This window comes from Cebidichthys violaceus, unplaced genomic scaffold (genome assembly GCF_023349555.1).
Source record: "Cebidichthys violaceus isolate CVI_PGR_0920_01 unplaced genomic scaffold, fCebVio1.0.p SCAF_2, whole genome shotgun sequence".
Lineage (NCBI taxonomy): Eukaryota > Metazoa > Chordata > Actinopteri > Perciformes > Stichaeidae > Cebidichthys > Cebidichthys violaceus.
The window spans coordinates 20456180-20479821 of NW_027176372.1; the positions used below are offsets into that span (position 1 = coordinate 20456180).

Consider the following 23642-nt stretch of genomic DNA (forward strand, 5'->3'; position numbering starts at 1 on the left):
AAGGCGCAGGAGCTAAATTTGTAGCCATGGCAATCCAAGCAATGAAAATGCTAACATTAGCAATATAATTCATATTATTTATTTTTTTAAATATAATCTCTAGCCTTCATGGCATGCACAGAAAAAAAGGGGTGGGTGGTACAATCCATTATTTTTATCGGACGATGGCAATGCTAAAATTAGAATTATGATTCAAATGATTTTTTTATGTTGTTTTTTTTAAAAGGTAATCTCTTGTCTTCATGAAATGCACAGGAAAGGGAAATGGGGAATAACCCATTATTCTTATTGGACATAAAAATGCAAACAGAGATTTGTCAGTTTAAGAGCAGAGATCCGGCTCTGCTGTCTGTGGTTCTGACATTTCTACAGGAGGCAGCACCAATGACCGTTACTCCGCTTTACCATCTCTTTTGATGCATACTGTTTTTGGGGTTATTTGTTACTTGCATAACCGTCGCAAATCACTTTCATGGGTGAAACGTCTTTTGGTTCTTAAAAAATGCAAAAGTGAACCCTTCATGTGCTGCCATATTAATGTTAAGTACAGCTCTTTTAAGCATCTTATTTTGAATTGATGATTCAAAGCCCAAAGAAATGTGGCGATGGCAATGAGAGCGTTGAGTTGTTGTGCAGGTGGGGGAAAAGCTGCACTGACTTTATGTCCCAGTGAATGCAGCACCTACTGCAATGCTATTGATTCAAATTGCTTTGGGTCACGATTTGATGTCAAAATCCAAAAAAATATATCACTTAATGCATGTTTTATGCAAATTGACAAAACACAATTGATAACATCCCTGCTTTTTATACCATAAAACATACATGTTGAGTATTCAGTGCATGCATTTAATACTGCGAAAAGGCAGGAAAAACATAATTACACAAGATCTTGTGCATGATTTAATCAATTTAGAGATTAAACTCTTCTTTTTTTTAAAAACCGGAAAAAAAACACAATAGACATTGTAGTACTGTTGACAGTCTTTCTGAATACATGCATTAATGGACATTCTTTGAACGGTCCTGTTCACGACGGTTACCTTTAATGATTTAATTTATATGCAACTGAATACAATTTGCGAACCAGGTGGCACAGAAAAAAAAAATAAAAAATCTGTCACTACTGGAACTAAAGGGATAGACAGTGTAGCATGAACAACAGTCCCATCATAATACAAATTCTTATTCAAGCAGTCTTTAAAAGTCTGATTGGTACATGCAAACTGAAAGAGTGGGCTAATGGGGCACATGCAAATGTATTGGCTTTGAGATGCAGCACTATGACCTTGCTTATAGAGGTTTAAAGATACGACCACTTGATCAAACAAGCCTGAGGCAGCATAACCCCCGCTGCACTATTCATCACAAACATGACCCGCGAGCGCATTCAGCCTACAGAGCGCACGCAAAGTACACTGCAGTCATTCAAAGTGCTCAAATGAGTCTTTATTTTGCTATATCACGTTTCAGATTGCCTCGAGAATCATTGTGGAAACCTTTCAAACATGATTTCAATCAATGATTGGTGCCATGATCTGCTCTGTGCTGGAGATCGTATTGAATGCACAACAAAAAAAACCAAAAAACAACAACAACAACATACAAATCTCTAGGTTGGCGCTTTGATGATGACAGCCGTACAGTAACACCACCTCGTCACCACCGAGCTGCGTGGCGGCACAAAAACCGAACGCCTCCCTCCAGTTAACGCCTGTTGCTATACCTACACCTCTGGATATGTGTTTTCACACCAGCGCCTGTTCTGTGTGACGTGTAACATCAGCACACAGTTGGACAGAAATGTGCTTGAATGTATTACAGTTGCAAACCGCTGTTAGTGTGTCGGAACATTGCCGCACTCTCGGCATGACAGGGAGGTGGTGTATAGATATTTAAATAGCAGGAAAAAAAAAACTCAATGGAAAATAAATCTCATCATCACAAAGAAATTGCGTGAAGTGGGAAGAGCCCCTGGCTGCAGAAGAAGTTCTGCTCCACTGTTAATTAGCATTTGAAAGATTTATTTTCACAACGTCTCAATGTTCGGTGTGGCAGAATGGACGTCTCCTGGACAATGCTATAGGAATGTGTTACGGCCATCTATTACACACAATTTTGTTTTTGGTGATCTGGCTCTAAAGGCTACAGTATCTCACACCAGCAGCTGCTGCTGTTTCCATGGGGAAGAGTCTAACAAGCTCAACACACGCAAAATCATCCAAAGCCTTTAATTGGGATCAATGGACCGATAGTATTTCTTTAGCCCATGAAATTTGATAATCATTAATTACTCTAAAATGTATAATTATCCTAATTTCATTCTATGATATTCATATAATCATTATTATCATAATTATCTATGATGTTTTTATTTTTGTGTCCCTCAAGTCAAAACAACACCTTTCTCACTCCCAACCCGTCAAATACCGACGCTCAGTCACTGACACTAAGCTTCAAACTATGCCGCTCTAGGCTCCCCTCTAGTTCTGTATGTGCCAGGGATGGCGGTCAGTTTCCACTCGTTGCGTGCATATAGCTTTTCAAAATAAACTTCTGTCTTCACAGGAAGTTAGCTTTAGGCAACAAAACACCTTAGTCACGTTAACGTCAATCAACACTCTTGTCCTGAACCTGACAAATGACTCGCGTCACTTTCACTACGCCTGCGTGCTCTAACTCGCTCTTTTTACAGAACTCCGTCGGTTGCTCTGACCGTCTGGTAATGATGCAGGTGGGTTGCAGTTGAAAGTTAGGCATCAGTTTCATAGGCCTAGCGGTACTGACCGACCGTGACGAGTTCGGAACGAGACTGGGTGGGTTTTAAATGTATGTTTCCTTAAGTTGGACAAACCACTTGTGGACTGTGGACTTTGTCAACCCCTCATAAAGTTCTCTCTTACTTAAGATAGAGCAATAGTAAGAAAACATCCAATGAAATCAATGGGTATCAAAATCAGAACCAATGGTGGATACGAACAAATATAAGAAGAAGTGTGTTCTCATGAGGCTTCCTGCTGAGTTTGACTTTCAGGACGCTGCAGCAAATTCCATGTCTTACAAAGATGCATGAGAAACGTAAGCATTTCAGTGTGAATTCTGGGGATATTTTGGCAATATGTTTATGCAATTTAAATTATGCGATGGTCTAAGAAAAGAGACAAATATTCACTAAAGGCCTATCATTTCAGCATATCTGCTTTAGTTATGTTTCATTAAAGAACAGTTAATAGTAACAATAATAATATTGTTTTATTAATAGTAAATACAGTACAAAGTAAGATTTGTGAGTGTTTTCTACTTCAGAATGCTGGTTATACCCTCTCTGTAATACGCTTAACTTTGCATTCAACGTGTGTATTATCAAGTCATTCGAACAAATGTGCAGAACCTCAAGGGGAGCTCAGACAATTCTGCAACTTCTGTACTTCTCACCACCTGCACAGGTACCTTTGAAAGTCGTGGCACAGAAGAAAAAAAAAAAAAAAAAGAGGAGAGCAACAACAGAAAGATAAATATGGCCGCTTTGTCGCCATATATGCTCTCTTTCAACCTATGTTCTTCAGTTAGGATGGAAAGCTACAAGGCATCAAGGCAAAAAAGCCCGGGGATCAACCGTAAGTCTTAATCACAGGAAGTCAATTCAAGGGCAGCTGTTGAAGGTCCGGGTAGCAGATGTGTCTCACACATTCCTGTTGCTGTTAAATGACAGGGCTTTGACCCACCAGCAGTATAGAGCGCATGTGTGCGATAGAAAATAGGAAATAAAAAGGGGGGGGGGGGGATGGATCGGAAACATTTATGGCACTGTCCAGTTTTTATTTTGTATGCCACTGCTATTGCAGCTAACAGCAAGGTGTTAAATGTCTCGCTCTCTGTGTGTCAGCGCACCAAGCCAGAGCTCCCTCATCGCAGCAAACTGGCTCATCTCACATAATCATGTCCATGGAGGAGCCATCAGCAACACAACCACCAGCACTTCTGGAGGTTACCGTATGTATCCATGCAGTTTATCTGCTAATTAGAGGTTCATTCTCAATGCGAACCCACACAGGGGCACGGCTGCTGTTTTGACTTATCTTATTCCTATCGGTGAAGGCTATGAAGATACAGCTGTGAGTACTTTTACTTTACATTTCCCGTGACTAGCCTGACACATAACTGTTTTGATGCATTGGAAAAAGGTTATGAGGATATCAGTACACAACAAAAGGGAGTGTGTATACATATCAGGTGACGTTATAGACTCTAATCTGGACCACAAAGAGACATCAAGTAACAAAATAATGACACACGGATGAAGCAGCTTTGCTTATGATTGCCCTAAACCAAGCGAGTTGCAGAGAGACTCGGGGCGGTCTATTGATTGGTCCAATTGACCCTTTGCTGAGGGATTGGTCGGTCCGTGTTCCGCTCCTTGAACACAGACTGACTAATCATGACTCAGCTATCTCCAGCTCTGACTACAACTAGTCATGGTTAAATGTTGTGTTATATATTACAATGTTACCCAGAGAGCTTGGAAAGAGATATACATACATTCAGCAGAGGTATACAGAGGTTTGGCTTTACAGAAACAGTGTTTTTCATGATTTGAATGTCTTCTGTCTTGATTGCCAGGTGATGGGGTTTACTTTTACACTGTTATCTGTGGGCTTCAGCTTCTCAATCAGTGACAGTGTAAGGCTACATCCACACTACTCCGTTTTTAAACGATCTCCGTCCAGACTAACACGACTGAAAACGAATATAACGCGCCTCTTCACGTACACTGGGCATGCGCCGATGTAAACAGGAAGTAGATTGTTTGCTTAGTTACAAAAAATACGACGGAGTAATAAAGTAGTCTTTAATAATGAAAGGTCGTGTTTTATACTTAAGATCTTCTCTAAAATATTCCTCTATAAACTCAAACAGATACAGTTCGTGGAAAGTTTTAGAAGTTTTATTTTTCAGACTTAACGTTAGTTACAGCGCTGCGGGTCTCTCTCTCTCTCTCTCTCTCTCTCTCTCTCTCTCTCTCTCTCTCTCTCTCTCTCTCACGCCGCTTGCTAATTGCTCCAATAACGGCTGCTTCCTCCGCAGAAATGCAGACTTTAACTGGACAACAGCTGCTAGTAAAGACAACAAGGTCATCAAACACCTGTAATCAGTTGTCCATGTTATATTCGATTGATAATCAATGTTCACATGATACACTGTGACGAATCAAGGGAAGGACACGTCATGACTGCTAATAACCAAGCAAGTAGCGAACGCGGCGGCTGTGGGCGTCATCGTTTCCAAACTTATCTGTTTTTCGCCCGTCCACACGAATACGCTACCCGGAGTTCTTCAAACGTATCCGTCCTCGGGAGTGTTTCCAAAGTCCTCCGTTTTCGGTGCTCGAAAAACGCCGGCGTAGTGTGGACCCTCGGTCTGAACGTGGCAAAACATATGCGTTTTCAAAGGAAAACGGAGTAGTGTGGACATGGCCTAAGGCTCCGGAGTAACTCTTGACAGGTTGACGGGGTAGCCGCAAAGGGAAAGGGTTAGGAAAGGGTCAATTGATAAAACAGTCATTTAGTGACTGGATATTTATTGACCTGTAGGCAGAGGCGGTATGTTATGTGACCCAGCATTTATTTGGTTTGCTCAATCATCGCAGCACATTGCTCATCAGGATGTTGCTATCCTTGTTAGGTTCAAACACAGTTCATGCAAAGCTCCCATTCCATGCTACCAGTGCTAGGTTCCCTACCAATTAAGACTTCTGACATGTTAGTATTGGGAAAAAAAAATAAGTTATTTCAACTTAAAAAAACAAAAAGTGATCAAGGTCTCTTGAATAGAAAATCAGCAGCACCAGTATTTTCTTGAATGCTTGAATGAAGAGGAAATATGGAGGCCTCCTAGCACATGTCATAAGCAAAGAATATCCTCTAAAAGCTGGAATTCAACAGTGTGTTTTGACAATTCTGTCTAGGCCTTGACTGGCAGAGAATGCCAGCCAATCCCCATTTGAAATGCGACAAGCAAAAACAAAGCCTGTCAGAATGAGTTGGAGAGACGTCGACTGAGAGCCACATGTGGTGGGAAACAGAGTCGGGGGGGGGATGGGGGGGGGGGGGGGAGGGAGAGGGAGAGAGAGAGAAAGAGAGAGAGAGAGAGAGAAGAAACTGTGCCTTCTCTACATGACTCTGTCCCTGAGACACGCGTCATGCTGCTCCCCCAACAGTGGGTGACTCTGACAGGAAACTGTCTGTGCAGCATTCCCCCTCTGTGTGATTGATGAGCCTCATTTTGCCAATTACTGGAGAATCCCCTGTTGACTACCATCAGATTGCCGTTTGTAACTGTTAGTGTTTCTGACTGTCACAGATTCATTTTAATTAGAGATCTCTTTCTCCTCCGACTTTTCCATTGTGCCTGAAATTTGCGACGCTGAGTGCACAGCGACACGCCGGGGGAAAACGGTCCACTGTGTTAGTTGCCGTCATTGATTTATTCACAAGTACGTGCCCTAAAAAAGGTCAAAAGGCCACATCTTTTTTGAGGTAGTCAACCCTAAAGTCGACCATATACAGTATCTTAGAATGAATTAGCAAATGTGAGGTAATTAGTGAACTTTATTTGCATAATGAAGCGCCTAATTGCCCCAAAGCGCGCAAATGCAGTCAATAACTTCAGCTAATCGCTTGCGGGGACACGTATGTATGAGCAGACTGCAGGAGAGATGGGCCCGCACAGACACAGTGATCCCTGGGTTCTGTTGGGGGGGGGGGTGTTAGGATATCCACTGCGGAGCAAAGTTAGAAATCAACAGAGAGCCCAGTAGCAAACAGCAGAACAACACCGTATTCCCTCGACAGCATCAGCAAGAAAGGAATAACATTACTGTGGGGAAAGGAGAGGAAGTGTTTGGGCATTAGTTTGATTTACATTTTAGAGAGGCTTTCAACTGGCACACACAGCAACTTCAGCTAATGATACTCGGGCCTTTTCATCAAGGAGCTCTCCCCAGCCTTTTGGGCGCATCGCAATTATTTGCAATAAGGGACGACAAATGGTGCTACTAGGTGTTTGTACTGGTCTGAACGGGAATAAATACCAGCCATTGTATACATGTGTGCTCTGCACACTTATCTGCTAGCACTAAGTAAATTTCACCCAACTCATTTTACAATCACCTGAATGGATAATGCAGCGGGGCTATTAGGCACATGAAAACAAGCATTTTCCTGTGAGTCAACCTGCACTATTCAACTCCCGACCATCTTCTATTGTGGATGCAGATGCTGAAAAACACCCTAAATGCTCGGTGGCTCATATTCACTAGACAAATAACTCCAGTCACGTTTCCCTTCCACTTGCATTTGATAGAATAATTTGCCAACAATGGGCCTGCCATTCAACTGAGACTCAGGGATTTCATTAAAACATCAAATGAAAGTGAAATCATGAGCCATGACGGTGGAGAGTGGGGATGGCTAAGCAGAGAAGCGTGGCTGGTGTCTACTGCAGGATTAGAGCTCAGCAACAAGTGCTCAAGGGGGGCTTTGCATCAAACCCAGGAGCCCATGACAAATGAGGGCGGCTGGGCTTCTGTCTATTACCCTGCACTAAGCTCAGGCCTTTTGGGGAAGTAATGAGGTGCAGATTGTTGCTGCTGCCACTGGGTCCTTAGCCCGACTTTCTGTAGAGCAGAAATAATCAGTGGAGACCTGGGCCCACGGGGACAAAGCAGCAGAGCAACACATGGAGACATGGAGATAAAAGAGATTAACTAAAATCATTTTCTATTTGGAAAACTATAGCCCGTTACATACATTGTCTCCTTCTGCATACTGTCGCGCGACCCTGTATACCAACGTCACACAGGAAGTAAGTAAGGTTTTTGATTGCAGGGGAGCAGCCCTGAATCCCAACAGGACACAGTAGATCCCGAAGGACACCCTCCGAGACTGGCAGGGCATGGAGGCTTTATCAGTGGAATATGACAGTTGTTCACCAAGGAGCAAAGGGCTGGATCCAGTGTACATCATTGGTGTACCTCCTGCACTCCAACATCACCCCCATCCCCCCCCCTCCCCCCTGCCCCTGGGAGCTCTAGTCCAGGCAGCTTGTCAGCAAGCTTACTCTACTGGTTAATGGAGCTGCCACATCAGGCCGAGTGTCACAGCCTAACAAGATACTGATTGGCGAACTTCTAGGGAATTCACTCATATGACCAGAGGGCACCAAAACGGTCTTCTGTCTGGCGGTGAACACGACGGCCGACAGACGGGACGATGGCAACATGATATTTTTTTTTGTACAGTACATGTATTCTGTGAAATCTATCACTTGTTTTTTTTTTTTTTTTTTTGGGGAGGGGGGATTCATCAGACTTTGATACATGGCTGATGTTGTCTCATATAGAATTCTGCTCTGAGAGGCAGAGCTGTCTGAGGCAAATCCAAAGATCTGTGTGGAGACTTGTAGTTTGAATATGTCATGTGCAGCGACATTATGTGCTGGAGCTGCAATTCAATATGTTTTATTCATATCGTTGCCTTCAAGTGTCAAGATGTTGTAAAGCCATACCTTTAAATCTATAGATTAATAAATATAAATATATAGATCTGTGTACTTACTTCTAACCTGATTAGGTATTTGTATGGTAATATTTTACGCAATGATGTTTAGAGTTCAAATGATCATTAATTGGCCACTAATTTAACAATGTATTAATTGTTTGAGTCATTTATCAAACATAACTGACAAACATTAGATGGTTTCACCTCCTTAAATGTGAGGATTTGCTCGTCTTTCCTTTTCCTTATTTTAGATTTAATTAGATTTAATTAGATGCAACAATGAACATGATGAACAATAAGATACAGATAATCTTATGAGCAGCAGTGAGGATGTTTCACTGTATGAATCGTGTCAGGGCAGTATGAGAGAAGTACTGTATTATAGTTTTTATATATATATATATATATATATATATATATATATATATATATATATATATATATATATATATATACATGGGTACGGTGGGGTAAGCAAAGGTTTCTAAAGCTGTAAATACAGATGTTGGTCGTAGCGTTTGTGCTTTGAAAAGTCAATTTAATGGACTCGGTCTGCAACAATGCCAGTTCATGTCGGACTTAAGGTTATTTAAAAACTCTATAGAAATTGTGGTGCTTTTAATAATTGTCATCAAAGGTAATACAACAGCATTCGCCAAATAAAGAAACAGGAAACATAATCAACGACCTTTTTTTTAAATTTACATTTTGGGCTATTTCTTTGCAAAAACATAATCACAAATACTATTTTAGTTTTAGCAAATGTTTTTTTTGTTTTTTTGTTTAGACAAACACCTATTAAAATGTGTTAATTAAAATTGTAATATCCCCTCTGACATGTGGAATGCAACAAGAAAGATGAATATTTGTTGTAGGGATTGCAATTTTCTGTTGCTTTATACGAGTCTGGACACTCACATTGAGGGGAGAGAGATACAGCCAAATAGCCTCCTTTATGCACCTTTACTTATTTACACTGGCTTCTTCTAATTTTGATAATTAAAAGGCTCCATGGTTTATCTGTGCTTCAGTTAATTGGCCACACAGTACACAGCGACTTTCATTAGCGGAGGAAAACACTGCGTGTTGGAGGGGGGGGGGCTAAAAGGAAGGTGGCGATTAAGAGAGAAATCTTGTGTGTGGCAAGAAGGGGGGGGGGGGGGGGGGGGGGGGGGGGGTGTTTGTGTACTTGAGCTTTAAAAATAATAATGTGAAACTGAAAGTGCCACCAGCATGATTTAACCCACTTTTCTAATCCACAAAACATTCAGAAATAAACATGAAGATTCTGTAAATAATCTGACTTACCTCTCATTCAAACACATAAAGGTGCGATAAAGAGGAACGACTTCTCCAAACAACACGGCGCTCCTCCAGACCAAAAAAACAAGCCAGTAGCAGGGGATGTTTCCGCCGTTTAAACTCAGGCAGCCGGCTAAATAGAACAATTGTTTCACTAACAACCGTTTATTTAACCTTAAGTGCCTGGTGCCGAAACAAGAGAACGCCGTGTACACCTGTACACAAACCTCGCCTGAAGTCAACAGAGTCCACAGCGATTGCTGCTTGAAAAAAAAAAAAAAAAAAAAAAAGGGTCGTCCATAAACACATTGTGGGGAATCTCTTTCTTTGATGTGTGAACTAAATCAGGCTGAAGTATCTGACAACAACACAAAGCTGGTACCTGTATAAATGCATCTGTCGATTTTTAAGCCACACAGGTGGTATGGTGGTATTATGGGTTACCCCAGGGGCTGGGAAAAAAAAAAAAGAAAGAAAGAAAAGAAGTGTGTCTGGGCTGACCCTGTGTGGGCAGATAAAAGGTTGGTGTGAGAAACTGGCACTGGTAGTTGTGTGCGCTTTGTAGGCTCACAGGACTTGAGGCTTCTTATTCATCAACAGGTAAGTACTGTGAATCTGTAGCGCTCGCTTGAACAGCTGCTTCTTCATGACGGCAGGAAATTGTCAGGGAGGGCGTCATTATGATAGACGCGCTCGATATTGGAATAATCCCCCATCCCTCTTGGGGAAGAAGGTGGTTTTCCCAAAGACGGACTTTAGACCGTTTCTTGGATTTAGCAAATAAACTTCAGCTACATATCTATCACATATAAGCCCATCAGTCGGACAATGCCGCCCGGTCCATGACTATTTTAAAGTGTTTGCTTGGAATTCTGAGCAAATTAAAACAGTTTTTAAAACTAAAAACATGGCCATGAGCAATGGCTTCAAGCCTCTCAGCGCCATTCACTCGTCCTTGTAGCTGTTGAATCCTTCCACAAGGCTATTTAACTGGGGGGGACTCAATGACTGTGTAGCTATATACTACATACACACGCACACAGGGGCAAACAACTAATTTGTTTGATTGAAAGAAACATGTCAGTAAACGGTTGCATCAAATATGTTTAGAAGCGTAAATAAAAACGAGGGGTGTTAAGAAACTGCAAAATACATAAAAAAGAAAACAGGAAAATGTTAAAGATACAACAAACACTGCTAGCATCCACAAACCACGCTAGTTCCTCTTCATACGTCTGCAGGTGTCACTGATCGCTACCATTGAACCGCAACGCTTAGCTATGGCGTCAGCAGGAGGGAATCGGGTGGCGAACCCTTAGACGAAGTTTTGATTTGTGTGAAACTGTCTTACTCGCATTCGAGTATTCTGAGAGACAAAATTAAGACCGGGCTAAATGTGTTAGCCCGGTCTAATCTATCTTAATGAAGCTGGCCCCAGAAGACAGCTCCTTGTCACTCAATGTATGGGAATCAGAGAGAATGATGTGCTCCGACTCTGGCCTTCTGGGAAATAAAAGGTTAAGCGAAATATCAGTGGGTTGGGTTAAGGCATTGAGTACAGTGTGTGTGTGTGTGGGGGGGGGGGGGGGGGGAGATGTATTGGACATGTCCAGGAACCCGAGGTTCAGTCCGGTCTCTCATCATCCCCATCGAGCCACCTCTCTGCCATTAATACTCCAGTATGCAGAGCGCCGCTCTAAGCCCCCAGCTCTACTCTATCATATCCAGCAGGAACTGGAAATGGGTGTGTGAGAGTGAGTGTGTGTGTGTGTGTGTGTGCATGTGATAGCCATAGCCTCTCTGGTGAAATAGGGCTCTCTGGGGGCTTGTGCCTCAACGCTACAGCCTTTGTGGGCTCCCATTACTTCTGACAGATAGAGATCACTAAACTGCTGAACAAACACCCCATTCAGTCATTTGCATACATTACAGTAATGGAAAGAGAAAAATGTATCAATAAAGCCAAATGAAGTGCTTCCGCTAAGCTCTTCCCCGCTTTCTTCCTTTCATTCCACACTTCTTCCTTTCTGTAGCTTCTCTTCTCCTGTTTCTATATGTTAGTGTTTTATAACTGCTCACTGATCTGCTGCTGCACAGTTCTTGTCATACTACTTTGCGGAACGATTGCGTCTGAAAAAGGTAAACACATCAGATGACTGATAAAGATGACAGATTCTCACAAATTGTTTGTGCCAGACATAAATCAGACTTTTTTTTTTAATGGGCAAAACCTGAAATTTCTGAAGCCTAAACAAATTAGGAACACTAATCATGCGTGGTAGGGGGAAAAAAACAAAACCTAATTTATTGTTGAAGGTTTAATTAAAACTATGCTGCTTTGGGGCACATATTACATTTAAAATACCCTGCAGTGACCATGGCCTCCTAAAATTAATCTCAGGGAGAAAAAAAAAAAAAGCTCACAAGAGTCACAGTGAAATAGAGGCACATGTAGTCACCTACACATACAGTGTAAATTACTCTTTTTCCCCTTTCTCTCTAACACACACACACACACACACACACACACACACACACACACACACACACACACACACACACCCAGACTGACTCATTCATCACAGTGCCCAGCAGTCGAGACAACAGAGCTTCACTTAACTTTTTCAGGGTTGCTCAAGCATCAAATGCATGACTTTTAGCTGTTGTTGTTCTTCCATCTGTCACGCTTCAAGGAACCAATATCCTCTTTTTTTTTTAATCCCAGGGAAAAGTTTAAAGAGGTATGATTACCTTGACTCTGCTATCTTATGTGTACCAAAGGAAATGTCATCCAAAAAATATACAGCACTGTATTTCACACTGTCATTGTTCCAACACTTTGCTGTGCAACACAGATTAGAGTGCTACCTAAGCTCATTGCAAACACTGGTACTAAAAACCTCAGCAAATCAAGTACAGCCTGGGCTTTCTATCTCTTGCACGAAAACAGCCCGAAATTGAATGTCTTGGGAGGTTTAAGGCAGTAGAAAATATTGTCCTTGGTGACAGACTTCAGAAAAAGTGGGTTAAGTTGAGACACACACACTTGTATATATATATATATATACACAAACACAAACGTCCTGGTGTAACAAACAGACGCACAGCTACTCCAAAGGCGCAGAGAAAGATGTGACTGCAGACTTCTAGTGTCCTGTTATTATGCATTGTAGTATGAACATCAAGACAAAGAGAACTTGGATGGAAAATAAGACTGTTATATACTACATGGGACACAAAAGCTACACCAGATACTCACTAGCACATAGCGGAGGTACAATTTCCCCGACGCCGTGTTATTATGACATTATTATCAATTATATCACCGCGTTATGAACAGGAGATGAAATCCAGATGAAGCACCAGATAGGGAGCTAACTGAGAGAACAAACAAGCATCGTTTATCGTTTGAATCCTCCTCGATGTGTCTTGCCTCCCAAAAATTAGAACAGTGACAATTATGATTTGAAAATATGTACAACTAAAAAGCAATTCTGCCACTTGAAAAACCAAAGGGAAGGGAAACTACCAATCATTACAAAAAAAAAAAAAAAAAAAAACACTCGAAAGTGGAACACAGCGCAGATGGAGAATGAAATAGATATGCTTGTCAGTGCTTTTCCTACTGGTGGCTACTTTAAATAAGGCAGTAACCAAAATAGATCTCATTAAATCCTATTAAGCCTCCTTCCCTAGCACAAAAACTCGATCAGGTGGGATGGGGCGAAAGAGGGAGGAAGTGGGGTGTTTTAGGTCACGGCCAGTCAGCCTCTCTCTGCCACTCTGGGGAGGAACTCCAGACAGTGAGGGAGAGCCATGCCGCAGTATATCTTCACTTCTCCATTTCCTCTCACTCAAGCCTCTAGTTCTCGGAGGAGCCTGGGAATCAATACAGACATCGGGGAGCGGAGTAGCTTTTCTTGCCTGCCTGCTCTGCCTCCGAGCCGCCGCCAGGGAGGTCTCTGCTTCAGTTTTTTTTAATTACACAAATTTAAGTGCCATTCTTTGACTGGGAGCAGATTGTTAATGTGTTAGGGGGCTATTACTCTTAAACCACCCAATGTGCAAACTCAGCCTTAATAAATCTCAGATAAAAGGAAGCAAAAATCAGGTTAAATGCCATATTACGCGAGGGCGCATATGGATACACCTACTCGCTCGTTAAATTACTCGAGTAATTCTTTCTTTTCTTGATAACGTTGGAGACGAGCAAAGAAAACACTGCTGACTGCTTTACTTCCCCCCCCCCCCCCCCCCCCCCCCCCCATGAAAGGCACCCTAGCCTCAGGGTATTGACAACAAACTTGATTTCCGCCATTGATCAAACCTATACAGTGAGGACCTTTCCTCTCAGAAAGGGCATTCAAGAAAGTGCAGAGACATGGCTAATTCAATTTGGGAGACAGAGACGCTTGGCTTTAAGTGAAACACTTTGTTATCGAAACAGGAGAGGTGCCACGAGAGATAGTGCACGGACGGTTGTGTGGAGAGACTCGTGGCCGGTCAGGAGATGAAATCACGGATAGGCGATAAGTTGGTGTGAGGGGCTAGAGCCCCTATTAGAGTCTCCCAGGGGGACAGGCAGTGGTGGCAGAGTGCGGTAAAAATAGCCACGGGCAGGATTTCACTCTTGGGACACGCGGAGGAGTGAAGGGGGGGGAGATCCGATCAACATCTCATAGCAAGGCAGCCAGATCCATTCCCTACGTTCCCTTGGGTGCCACCTATCACACCAAGTGACTCAAACTGCTTACCACTGCCGGGCAGAACACAAAACAGCACACTCGTTTGCCACTGCTGTCCACAAAAAAAAAATGGTACACACAATGCCTTAATATACCAGAATACATATGCAGGTGTACAACTTGTCAAGGTGTTAAAATGACCAATATAATAAAAAAAAAAAGGATATCATCATCTTCTCCACAAACTTATCTTGTTGGTCATCCGTCTTGGGGAAGTTCTTGATGTCGTTCTCAAGCCTCTGAATGTGTCGTTCCATGGTGGTCAAACTGCTATTCAAGATCTCGGCCGACACTGTGGGGAGAAATGAAAGAAAAGACACATCATAAATGAACCACAATTAAGACACACTGGGCTGATTGACAGGTTTCCAGTATGGAATGATGAAAAACAACACCTACAAGCTTTCTTGAAGTTCACATAATAAAACCAACCTATGACTGAGTTAATGTTGTGACATACTGACTCCAGCATAATCCGTTTGTGTGTGGCCTAGAAAGCAGACATGTGTAAACGTGTGTGTGTGTGTGTGTGTGTGTGTGTGTGTGTGTGTGTGTACAGTGTGGGTGCGGCTCATTAATCAGTCTGTAACCACTGCTTGCAGAGTTGCTGTGGAATCCACAGTATTTAGATCAGGCCTTTCAAGTGGAGACTTCAAACAGTAAGCAGTGTCTTAAGGGATCAGACGGGACAGGAGCGTGGCTGCAGTACCATGTTTCGGTTGCTGTTAAGGCTTCAGTCTTATTGAACATACTCTATATACTGTATATGGGTCTTTAAAAACAACTGGTCTCGGGAAAAAGAAGAAACAAACAAACATTCAATTAAAAGTTATACGCAGAAGTCAGAAAAACGTGTTTCCTTGATCTATGTCAAGATGGAAGTATTTGAATTGCCGCCTTACAATTCAGGCAATGAATCAACTCACAACAACATTGATGAAATTTAGTGAATCGAGTTGATTGAAAGACCTTCTGTTTTGACTACTGTATAACACAAAATGTATTTTTAATTTATATTGCTTTTAAAATTATTTTACAACTAAATCCTCTGGCCTTTGAGGCACAAAACTGAAAATCGAAACAAAAGATCGAAACATGAAAAACTGCCTCATAAACACATTTTTAAGCCTTATGTGCAAAGACAACATTGTACTGCAATGTACTGTAAGTGGGTTTATTGTGCTCTTTGAGGCTACGTGAGCTGGAAGCTACATTCATTTGAAACTTGAAGTTTGGGCCTGTGCAAAGACAATCACACGTAAAAACCAACAAAACAAAAATCATAAACATGCCCTGCTGCATGAGTGATGTAGTCCACTGATCAGCGATAGTGGGATCTTGCTTTGACTTGTACTTAAAACTCACTGCTGTCTACGTAACTGTAAGTGACATTAATCACAAGACGGAATTTTGTATCACGCGTTCACAGCGAACGGTCCATCCTAGTGCACAGCTGGTCACTGTGATTTACTTCAGACCAAAATCAGGCCCGGTAAGCACATGATCAACTTATGTCATTTAACCTACACTACCCCCACATCTGCAAGGTTAGCCCATCCACTAGACTGTAATTGAAGTGCTGAGGGAGTGAAGAGTTGGGTAATGGACACGCTGTCAAGATATATGGCATCAATGACATAAGGGTCAACCTTGTCTTGCTTTACATCAATTCCATAGCTTGGATTTGCTTCTTTTTTTTTTTTCCCACCCCCTCCCTTTTTTCTGACAATGAGATTGAATGACACGATTGTGGATCGCACACTGAAACAACCTTCAACACAAATACACAGGTAACTAAAGAGCATTCCCACTGGAAAGCGCACACACACACACACACACACACACACACACACACACAGACAGATTCACAGATGTGCACACACTGCCTGCTGTGATCAGTCTAGAAGAAGAAAAAAAATACAATAGCAGTAAGGGGTGAGGTCACTGTCATTATTAGACTTTGTAGATAGCCGACTGGCCAGTGACAGGGAATTTTCACAGTCCCTCCTCCTCAATTCTAACAGAACAGACTCCTGGGGATTAGAGTGAGAAAACCACACTATCTGCCTGTTTCTCCACTGATAGGGCCTCTGAGATCCACATGCTCTCCAGCCTCAGTAATAGTACAAAAAAAAAGACTTCATGGTATAGGAGGACAAGATGGATGCAAGGGACGAAACAATTACATTCATAGAAATGTGTGGAGCCGCGGGAACAGGCCTTCTACTCTCATTGTGGCTTTTGATAGTGATGGTATTTCGGTAATATTTGTTGGCTCTAACGCTGATCACGGTAGCCAAGAAACAGTGGCTCAAGTTAGCTGTGATGGTGTTTCAGGGGAGCCAAATTACAGCATCAGAGTGAAGCCACCGTTGGACTACGAGACAGACGTTTGTTTACACGGGAATTACTTACAGTGGAGACAGACTGACACACACATGTATCGACCGACATGTATATAATGTGTTTCTTCTCAGGCACTGCGACTTCTTCTTCTCGACTTCCCGTACGCTTTCGTTGGCGTTCTTTGTCGAGCTAAATAAATAACTGCGGAGGCTGAGCGATGCATCGTGGGACACAAAAAAAGAGGACGAGAAAGACAAAAGCAATTTGAAGGACAAGAAGTGAACTTTCGTGAATAACAGACAGCATACAAAAACTCCTCTGTGGTCAATATCTCTCAGTTATTGATATGAGCTCCGTAAAGCTGGCCGTCGATGCATTATTCATTCCCATGAACAGAAGACAGACAAAGCGTAATTCATTAAACTTTGTCCTGTTTCCTTCAAGTAAACTGCCAGGGGGAAAAAAAAAACAAAAAAAAAAAAACTGTGTAGCTCACAATACCAAATCAACTGCTATAATGTGAATATGTCAACTTTATATTCAGTCATTTGTAGAAGGGGGCAATTTTCATTTTGATTTATAGACAAATAATACCAATCTTTCATCCTCTGCTCTTGCAATGCCACCAAAGGTTACAATGGAAATAAAGATTTATTTTGAGCGTTGCTGCCAACGTAAGAATAAAAGATCAAGTTTTAAATAATCTACACACTTGTGAAAACAAAGACAAATGCAACATAAAACCAAAGGAGAAGGTCGTTCATAAATGCATTCATCACCTTAGGAGCCAAATGAGCGTAGGTTTTGTGAGTGTGCAGAAAGGCAAAGAGACACAGACGACGTGTCTAAATAACGACAGAGGCAAGTGAGGGAAACATGTGGTGAACCGCTACACATGACTGATCTCTACCTGCGTTTATGACCAGGTGATAAAGGTTTGTACCAGGATCGTACTTTTGTTTTCACCCGTGAAACAGATTTGGAGAAAAAAGTTAAGGAAAATGATCCTGGAAAACTTTTTTTTTTTTTTTTTTTTTGTCCAGCTGTTTCACAGATGGACAAAAAAAAAGAGGAAGTTAGTGCTCCCATATTAAGTCCATATTTAATATTTAATCATGTTTTTAGGATAGCCTATGAACAAATCTGACAATAACAATGAAGTAAACATGGTGGTGGACCCCATAAGAAACAAGTTTGTGTTCCACAGGAGCGTTGAATTAGGACCGAGATTTACAACTGGAAATGAATACCATAATGATTTTGCATAATCAAGACGAAGGCTGTTTAAGAAGTTAATGGAAGAACGAGTCCAGAGACATGTTAACTGCTCTGACGTTGTACCAATGCATGCTTACATGCTAACGTCATCCTTCGAACATGCTTAGCAGGTATAATGTTTTGCCAATTACCACTAAATACAAAGTCCAGCTGATAATGATGTGATAATGGAAGTATTTGGTCATAAACCAAAGCGCTGACAACATTTACATTTTGATTATGATCACCAAAGTCATTACAATTCGTCCTCAGGTGGACACTATTTATCTTCAGTTGAATTAAGTCCGTTTGGCTGACGGAGTGTGGCCAAGATAATATCAGCACTTTATAGGTAAAAAAAAAAGGTCTTTCAAGCTCCAGGGATTATAGATGTTAAAACCTTTCAGGGCCTTGAAGAGGTAATCTCGCCCTGGCTTGTTATCTTTTCATCAGACCTCCTCTCACAGCCTCTTTGAATATACAGCACGGGGTGTAAAGAGAGGACAACCTTGAGGGGACTCTCTACACATGACCGGATACACATGTCTGCCAAAGGGCATATTCATCACATCGGGGCAAAGCTGACTATTGATCAGCAGCACGATACCGGGACAATGACGCGCTGTGTGCCGATTCAAAAGCCTTTTTTTTTTTTGACCAATTAAGAGTCATTTCAAATACTCCACCACCCCCCTTTTAAAATTAAGAGCTACTTGTTTTCCCCAATAACAATCATGTTTTGTCTTTTTTTCATTTAGCTGTTGGTGGCACCTGAGAGTGAATATGAGATGAAGTGGGAGGCAGACTAGAGTACATCAGAGGAAAGAGACAAAAGGATAAACACAACTCTATGTGTTCCCCTTTCAGCAGGAATCAAAGCAGCTCCGGTTGCAGGAGTGAAAGTGATATTGTTGCTGTGACAAAGCAGTCACATTGTTCTGTCTGATTACCTCGGATCATGTGACGTTAAAAAAAAAAAAAAAAAACAGCAGGCTGGAGAAAGTGGCAAATGAGGAAATTTAATGGACAACATAAACAAAAGAGATGGAGGAGACCTTGTGGCACTGTGTTAAAACAATGATGGTTCAGTTATTGGGCTGCAAGCAAATTATAACAGCTTGTTTTTGGGATTTCCAGCACAGTGGAAATAAAAAATTTAAATGTTTTCTTACTTATCTATTTGTAAATAATGAAATGCACTACTTATGTTGCCTTATACATAATTACACACATATAGATCATACCAGTAAATAAACAATGTCGTTGGTAGACAATGCGATGAATCTCATTCGGTGACACAAATCCACACTCTGTCACAATGTCCCATCAATGTTGCACTAATTGCTTCCACATAAAAGGGTAAATCCTTTTTACTTTTGCTCTATTTCCTCTTTTAATTTGCATTTTCCTTAAACCCTCCACGTTACAGAACTGTTATCATAATGAAGGATTTGTTTTCCGATTAGAACTGATGGCCCACCCTGGAGCCAAACCATAAGGTTCGGATACGTTGTGTTTAATCTGCAGCGAGGATCACACACACACACACACACACTCCAGACTTATTCAATACATGTAATTCATATTGTTTTCTAATATGATCTAACATTACATTATACAGGCCATATACTTTAATGCTATATTGCGAGAAAATGTTTGCAGCAACTGATGAAGTCAATTTACATTACATTACTTTATGCCACAATGTAATTCATTACTTTAGAGCACATTAGCAGAATTATTGCATATTTAGTGCAGTAAAAAAAAAAATGACTACAGCTACGGCACACTGCATTATAACATATATATTTTAAATCTATTTTGTCTATCTGTCTTAAAACCGCTTGCAAGATCTGTAATGGAGTAGGAGCGCATGAGCCAAGAGGAATAAAACCTGACATGTGAACTACATAATGGTGAAATTACACAACATTTGAATGGAAGTATGGGGCTGGAGCCAGAGAGCCAGAGCACAGCCAGACACCAAAAAAACCCCCCCACACTTTACAGTACCTCCCGCTCTGGAAGGAGGCCTTGTTTACAATGGGGGGGGGGGGGGGGGGGGGGGGGGGGGGTCATGTCTGTGAGACTTTATTGCTTTCGGCAGCCATCAGAGCTGCAGCCCGGTGCCAGATCTCTGGAGGAATTACAAATGGAGTCAATTACAATATATTTTGATGCATGGGAAAGTTTAGACATTGACCCGGGGTGATGACAATTCCCCAGGAAGCGCTGAGGAAATCAGTCAGGGCGATGTGCCGGTGCTACATGTGAGTCTCTGCCCCTCTGCAATACAAAGAAGCAGGAGCTCAGAGGACCACGATGGTTTACCTCCACTCTCCTGACAATCAACCATCTTGTCGTGGACTTACTCCAAAATGGTTATTTCTCTTTTCCAAGGTATATTCTTCTGTGATATTGTTATGATGCGTTTTATGTTACATAAAACAACAGAGAGTTCGGAGTTCGGGGTGTACCGGGTGGCTGCAGAGCCCGTTTTATTATTCGGTGCATGAAGGATACTGATGGGAGATGAGTGAGGTGCCAAGTGTCTGTTTTCATGCGCTGTTTACCTATAGCATTGTTAGTGCCGGCTGGGTTGCTGAAAGAGAGCGACATGTCGGGATGAAGTAGATGCTAAGCTGGAGGATATTTTTGAGTGAAATCTCAGCTCTACCCCCATCAAGGTAAATGAACAGATGCAGCGTCTCTGGTATCTCAGTGAAAGCCATGCATGCTAGTAAAAACCCTAATCAATTACTGTTTGCTAATGACTTAGCTCGGCGGCTAAATGACTGATAAAAATGCAGACATTAACGTTCAGTAAACAAGGAAATATAAACAGATTTCAACGTAACGATGCAGGTAAATAACAGACTTGTAATGTGGAAGTGGTGTTCTGGGGGCAGGGGAAGGACACGACTTGTGTTGAAAGGCCAGGAGCTCAGTGATGGGGGGGGGGGGGGGTGGGGGGTGGGGGGGGGGGGTGGCAGTCATAATGGCTAACAGAGGTTAACTCATGCCTCTAACCTCATTCACAACTTCAAAGCTGCACCTTCTCACACAGCTGAGGACATATTACCTGACACCTCCGAGGGACACTCCCCCTGACATTTCTCAAACCAAGAGACCCAAAACCTCAACGTGATCGGCCAGAGATCAGTCAAAACAATAGGAGGCAAGGAAATACTGAGTGAAGCGAAAGCAAAACTCCAGCTTTTACATATTTATAATGAAGTGTAACAACATTGATTTATATGCAGCTGCTGCAATCAGCCCAATTAATGGAATATCAATAACGATCACAATTTTGGCTTCCCACATTTCACAAATCAACATGATTGGCATGTAACATGGGTGCTCCGCAGATAGAAAGCTCCACTGCAGCAGGCAGCCACCAGGGGGCGATCAAGACGTCTGGGCTTCACTTTTGGGGAGCTGTCATGCGACTGCGTGGTTAGAAGAGCAATGTACTAGAATTTAAAACTGATTATTACCAAGAACGCAGCATGACATGTGATAGCAGTGCTCTGTACATTTAAACGAGAAATTAAAATATGTTTTGCTCTTAAATCAATGAATTGTGATAATTAATAGTGATCTCAGTATTGATCAAAATCGTGCAGAACTACGGCAAACACACACACACACACGCGCACACACACACACACACACACACACTTGAGTACAACATGGCCAATTTATTCTGACACACTTTGGAATTGCATTTTAAATATTTATATGAAAGGTTTGGACACAAACATCTTTGGCATGCTACCATCTTCATTCATGTGTCAACCATTTTCAAAAGTCTGTGAAGGAGAGGGTTAATACGAACACAAAGGAGAGGAAAACCAGGCGGTGGATTCTCGTGTCCAGCCGTGACGGCAGTGGTGGAAAGACGGTTTGTGTAAAGTGCAGTGTTGACTGGGTCTGCCTTGCAGGAGCAATACAACAACAAAAAAAAAAGATGTCAGAATTGATTTTAAGATTTACCTGGTTGTTGTTAAAGCCTTGAATGGTCAGGCTCCTGCCTATATCTGTGATCTACTCACTCCCCCATGAGCCTGATCGGTGCTTGAGATCGTCCAGTGAGGTTGTGCTAATGGTTCCAACATCTCGGATCGTCACGACAGATGACCAGACCTCTGCAGGTGGGCAGACTAACTCAGTGACGTCTTATTTCATCTCTTATTTTATCATCTGCCTTTTTCTTACATGATGATATTCATCGTAACTTTAATCCTTGTTTTTTTCATATCTTTTACATGTTTGGTTCAGTTTCGTTTTGATTGCTACGCTCTTTGTAACTTGTTTTATGCTTTCTTATAGGCGCTATATCACTATTTGTTTTCTGTTTAACAGATTATAATTCATGATTGACAATGCTGCCACGCTCTTTGTTGGTAAGATACACAGATGTATTCATTTTATGCCATGACGTTCATATTAAATGTTGTTTTACTACTCGAGGACAGCAGTAGAAGCTAACACCACAGCATACAAAAGAGGCCCATTAGCAGTTAACTGAAACTATGTTTAGTTACATATCTGATGTGTGGTAGTGAGCATGTAACACACAGCGGGTTAATAAGCTTTACAGGTGAGCAGAGCAGAGTTTGTCGGCCAAAAAGCGACTAAAAACAGCCAGAAAGGCTCCCGTGAGGAGAAGTGCCCGGTTGGGGAATAATTCTGTGTGGAATACCGCCGTGATACCTTATTCATGAAAACGTGTCCCTCTTAATCTGTCATAACTGACCTGAAGTTGACCATAGTTTTTAAAAGAAGCAGAAACTAAAGCCACCGCTCAAGCATATGTTTTCACTTTACAATCCCAAATGGCAGAAACTGCATTCATCCATGTGTTGATCGATATCATCTATAGGTCCATTTATGAATGTTTGTTTTCCTCACTGTTGGATTCAAAACACGTGTCTTTTGTACATGAACCAAATATAATAAAATACAATAATACAAACTCAAAAGTACAGTGTATTATGATACGCTGCTTTTTGGTCATATAGTACTTCAGCGTATCTGATGTACTATACAATCTCAATTACTGCAATTTTAACCAGTAGTACAATAAAACTTAAACAAATAGTATATGTATTATATGTATTTCTTGGAAGTTAACATTATTTGTTGTGCTTATGGAATTTCATTCTGAGGATTGCTGTTTTTACAGTAGTGGGTGTTCATTTACAGCAGCACCGAGGTCGACTGGCTGGGAGTACGTGAGGTAGAGTAGATGCCTTGATTGTAAGTCTTCACCCTTTTTTTTTTTTTTTGCCTTTTTCCGCTTTATTACACATTCACATCCAAAACATCTTGTTTAGATTCCCCTGTCTTTCCCTCATCCTGTAGCTTAGTCACTCTTTTGTTCTCTTCTTTCCTCTGACTCAGTCTCTTCCCCCCTCCTGTCCTTTGGTGT

At 41.7% G+C, this 23642-nt stretch overlaps 1 protein-coding gene across 1 annotated transcript in view; it reads right to left on the reverse strand.

The window, feature by feature from the left end:
* diaph2 (diaphanous-related formin 2) overlaps positions 1–23642 on the reverse strand; it is a 356685-nt gene that overhangs the window by 81901 nt on the left and 251142 nt on the right. The window contains 1 exon segment of the mRNA XM_068715129.1: positions 14773–14897. Coding sequence (XP_068571230.1) covers positions 14773–14897 — 125 coding nt within the window.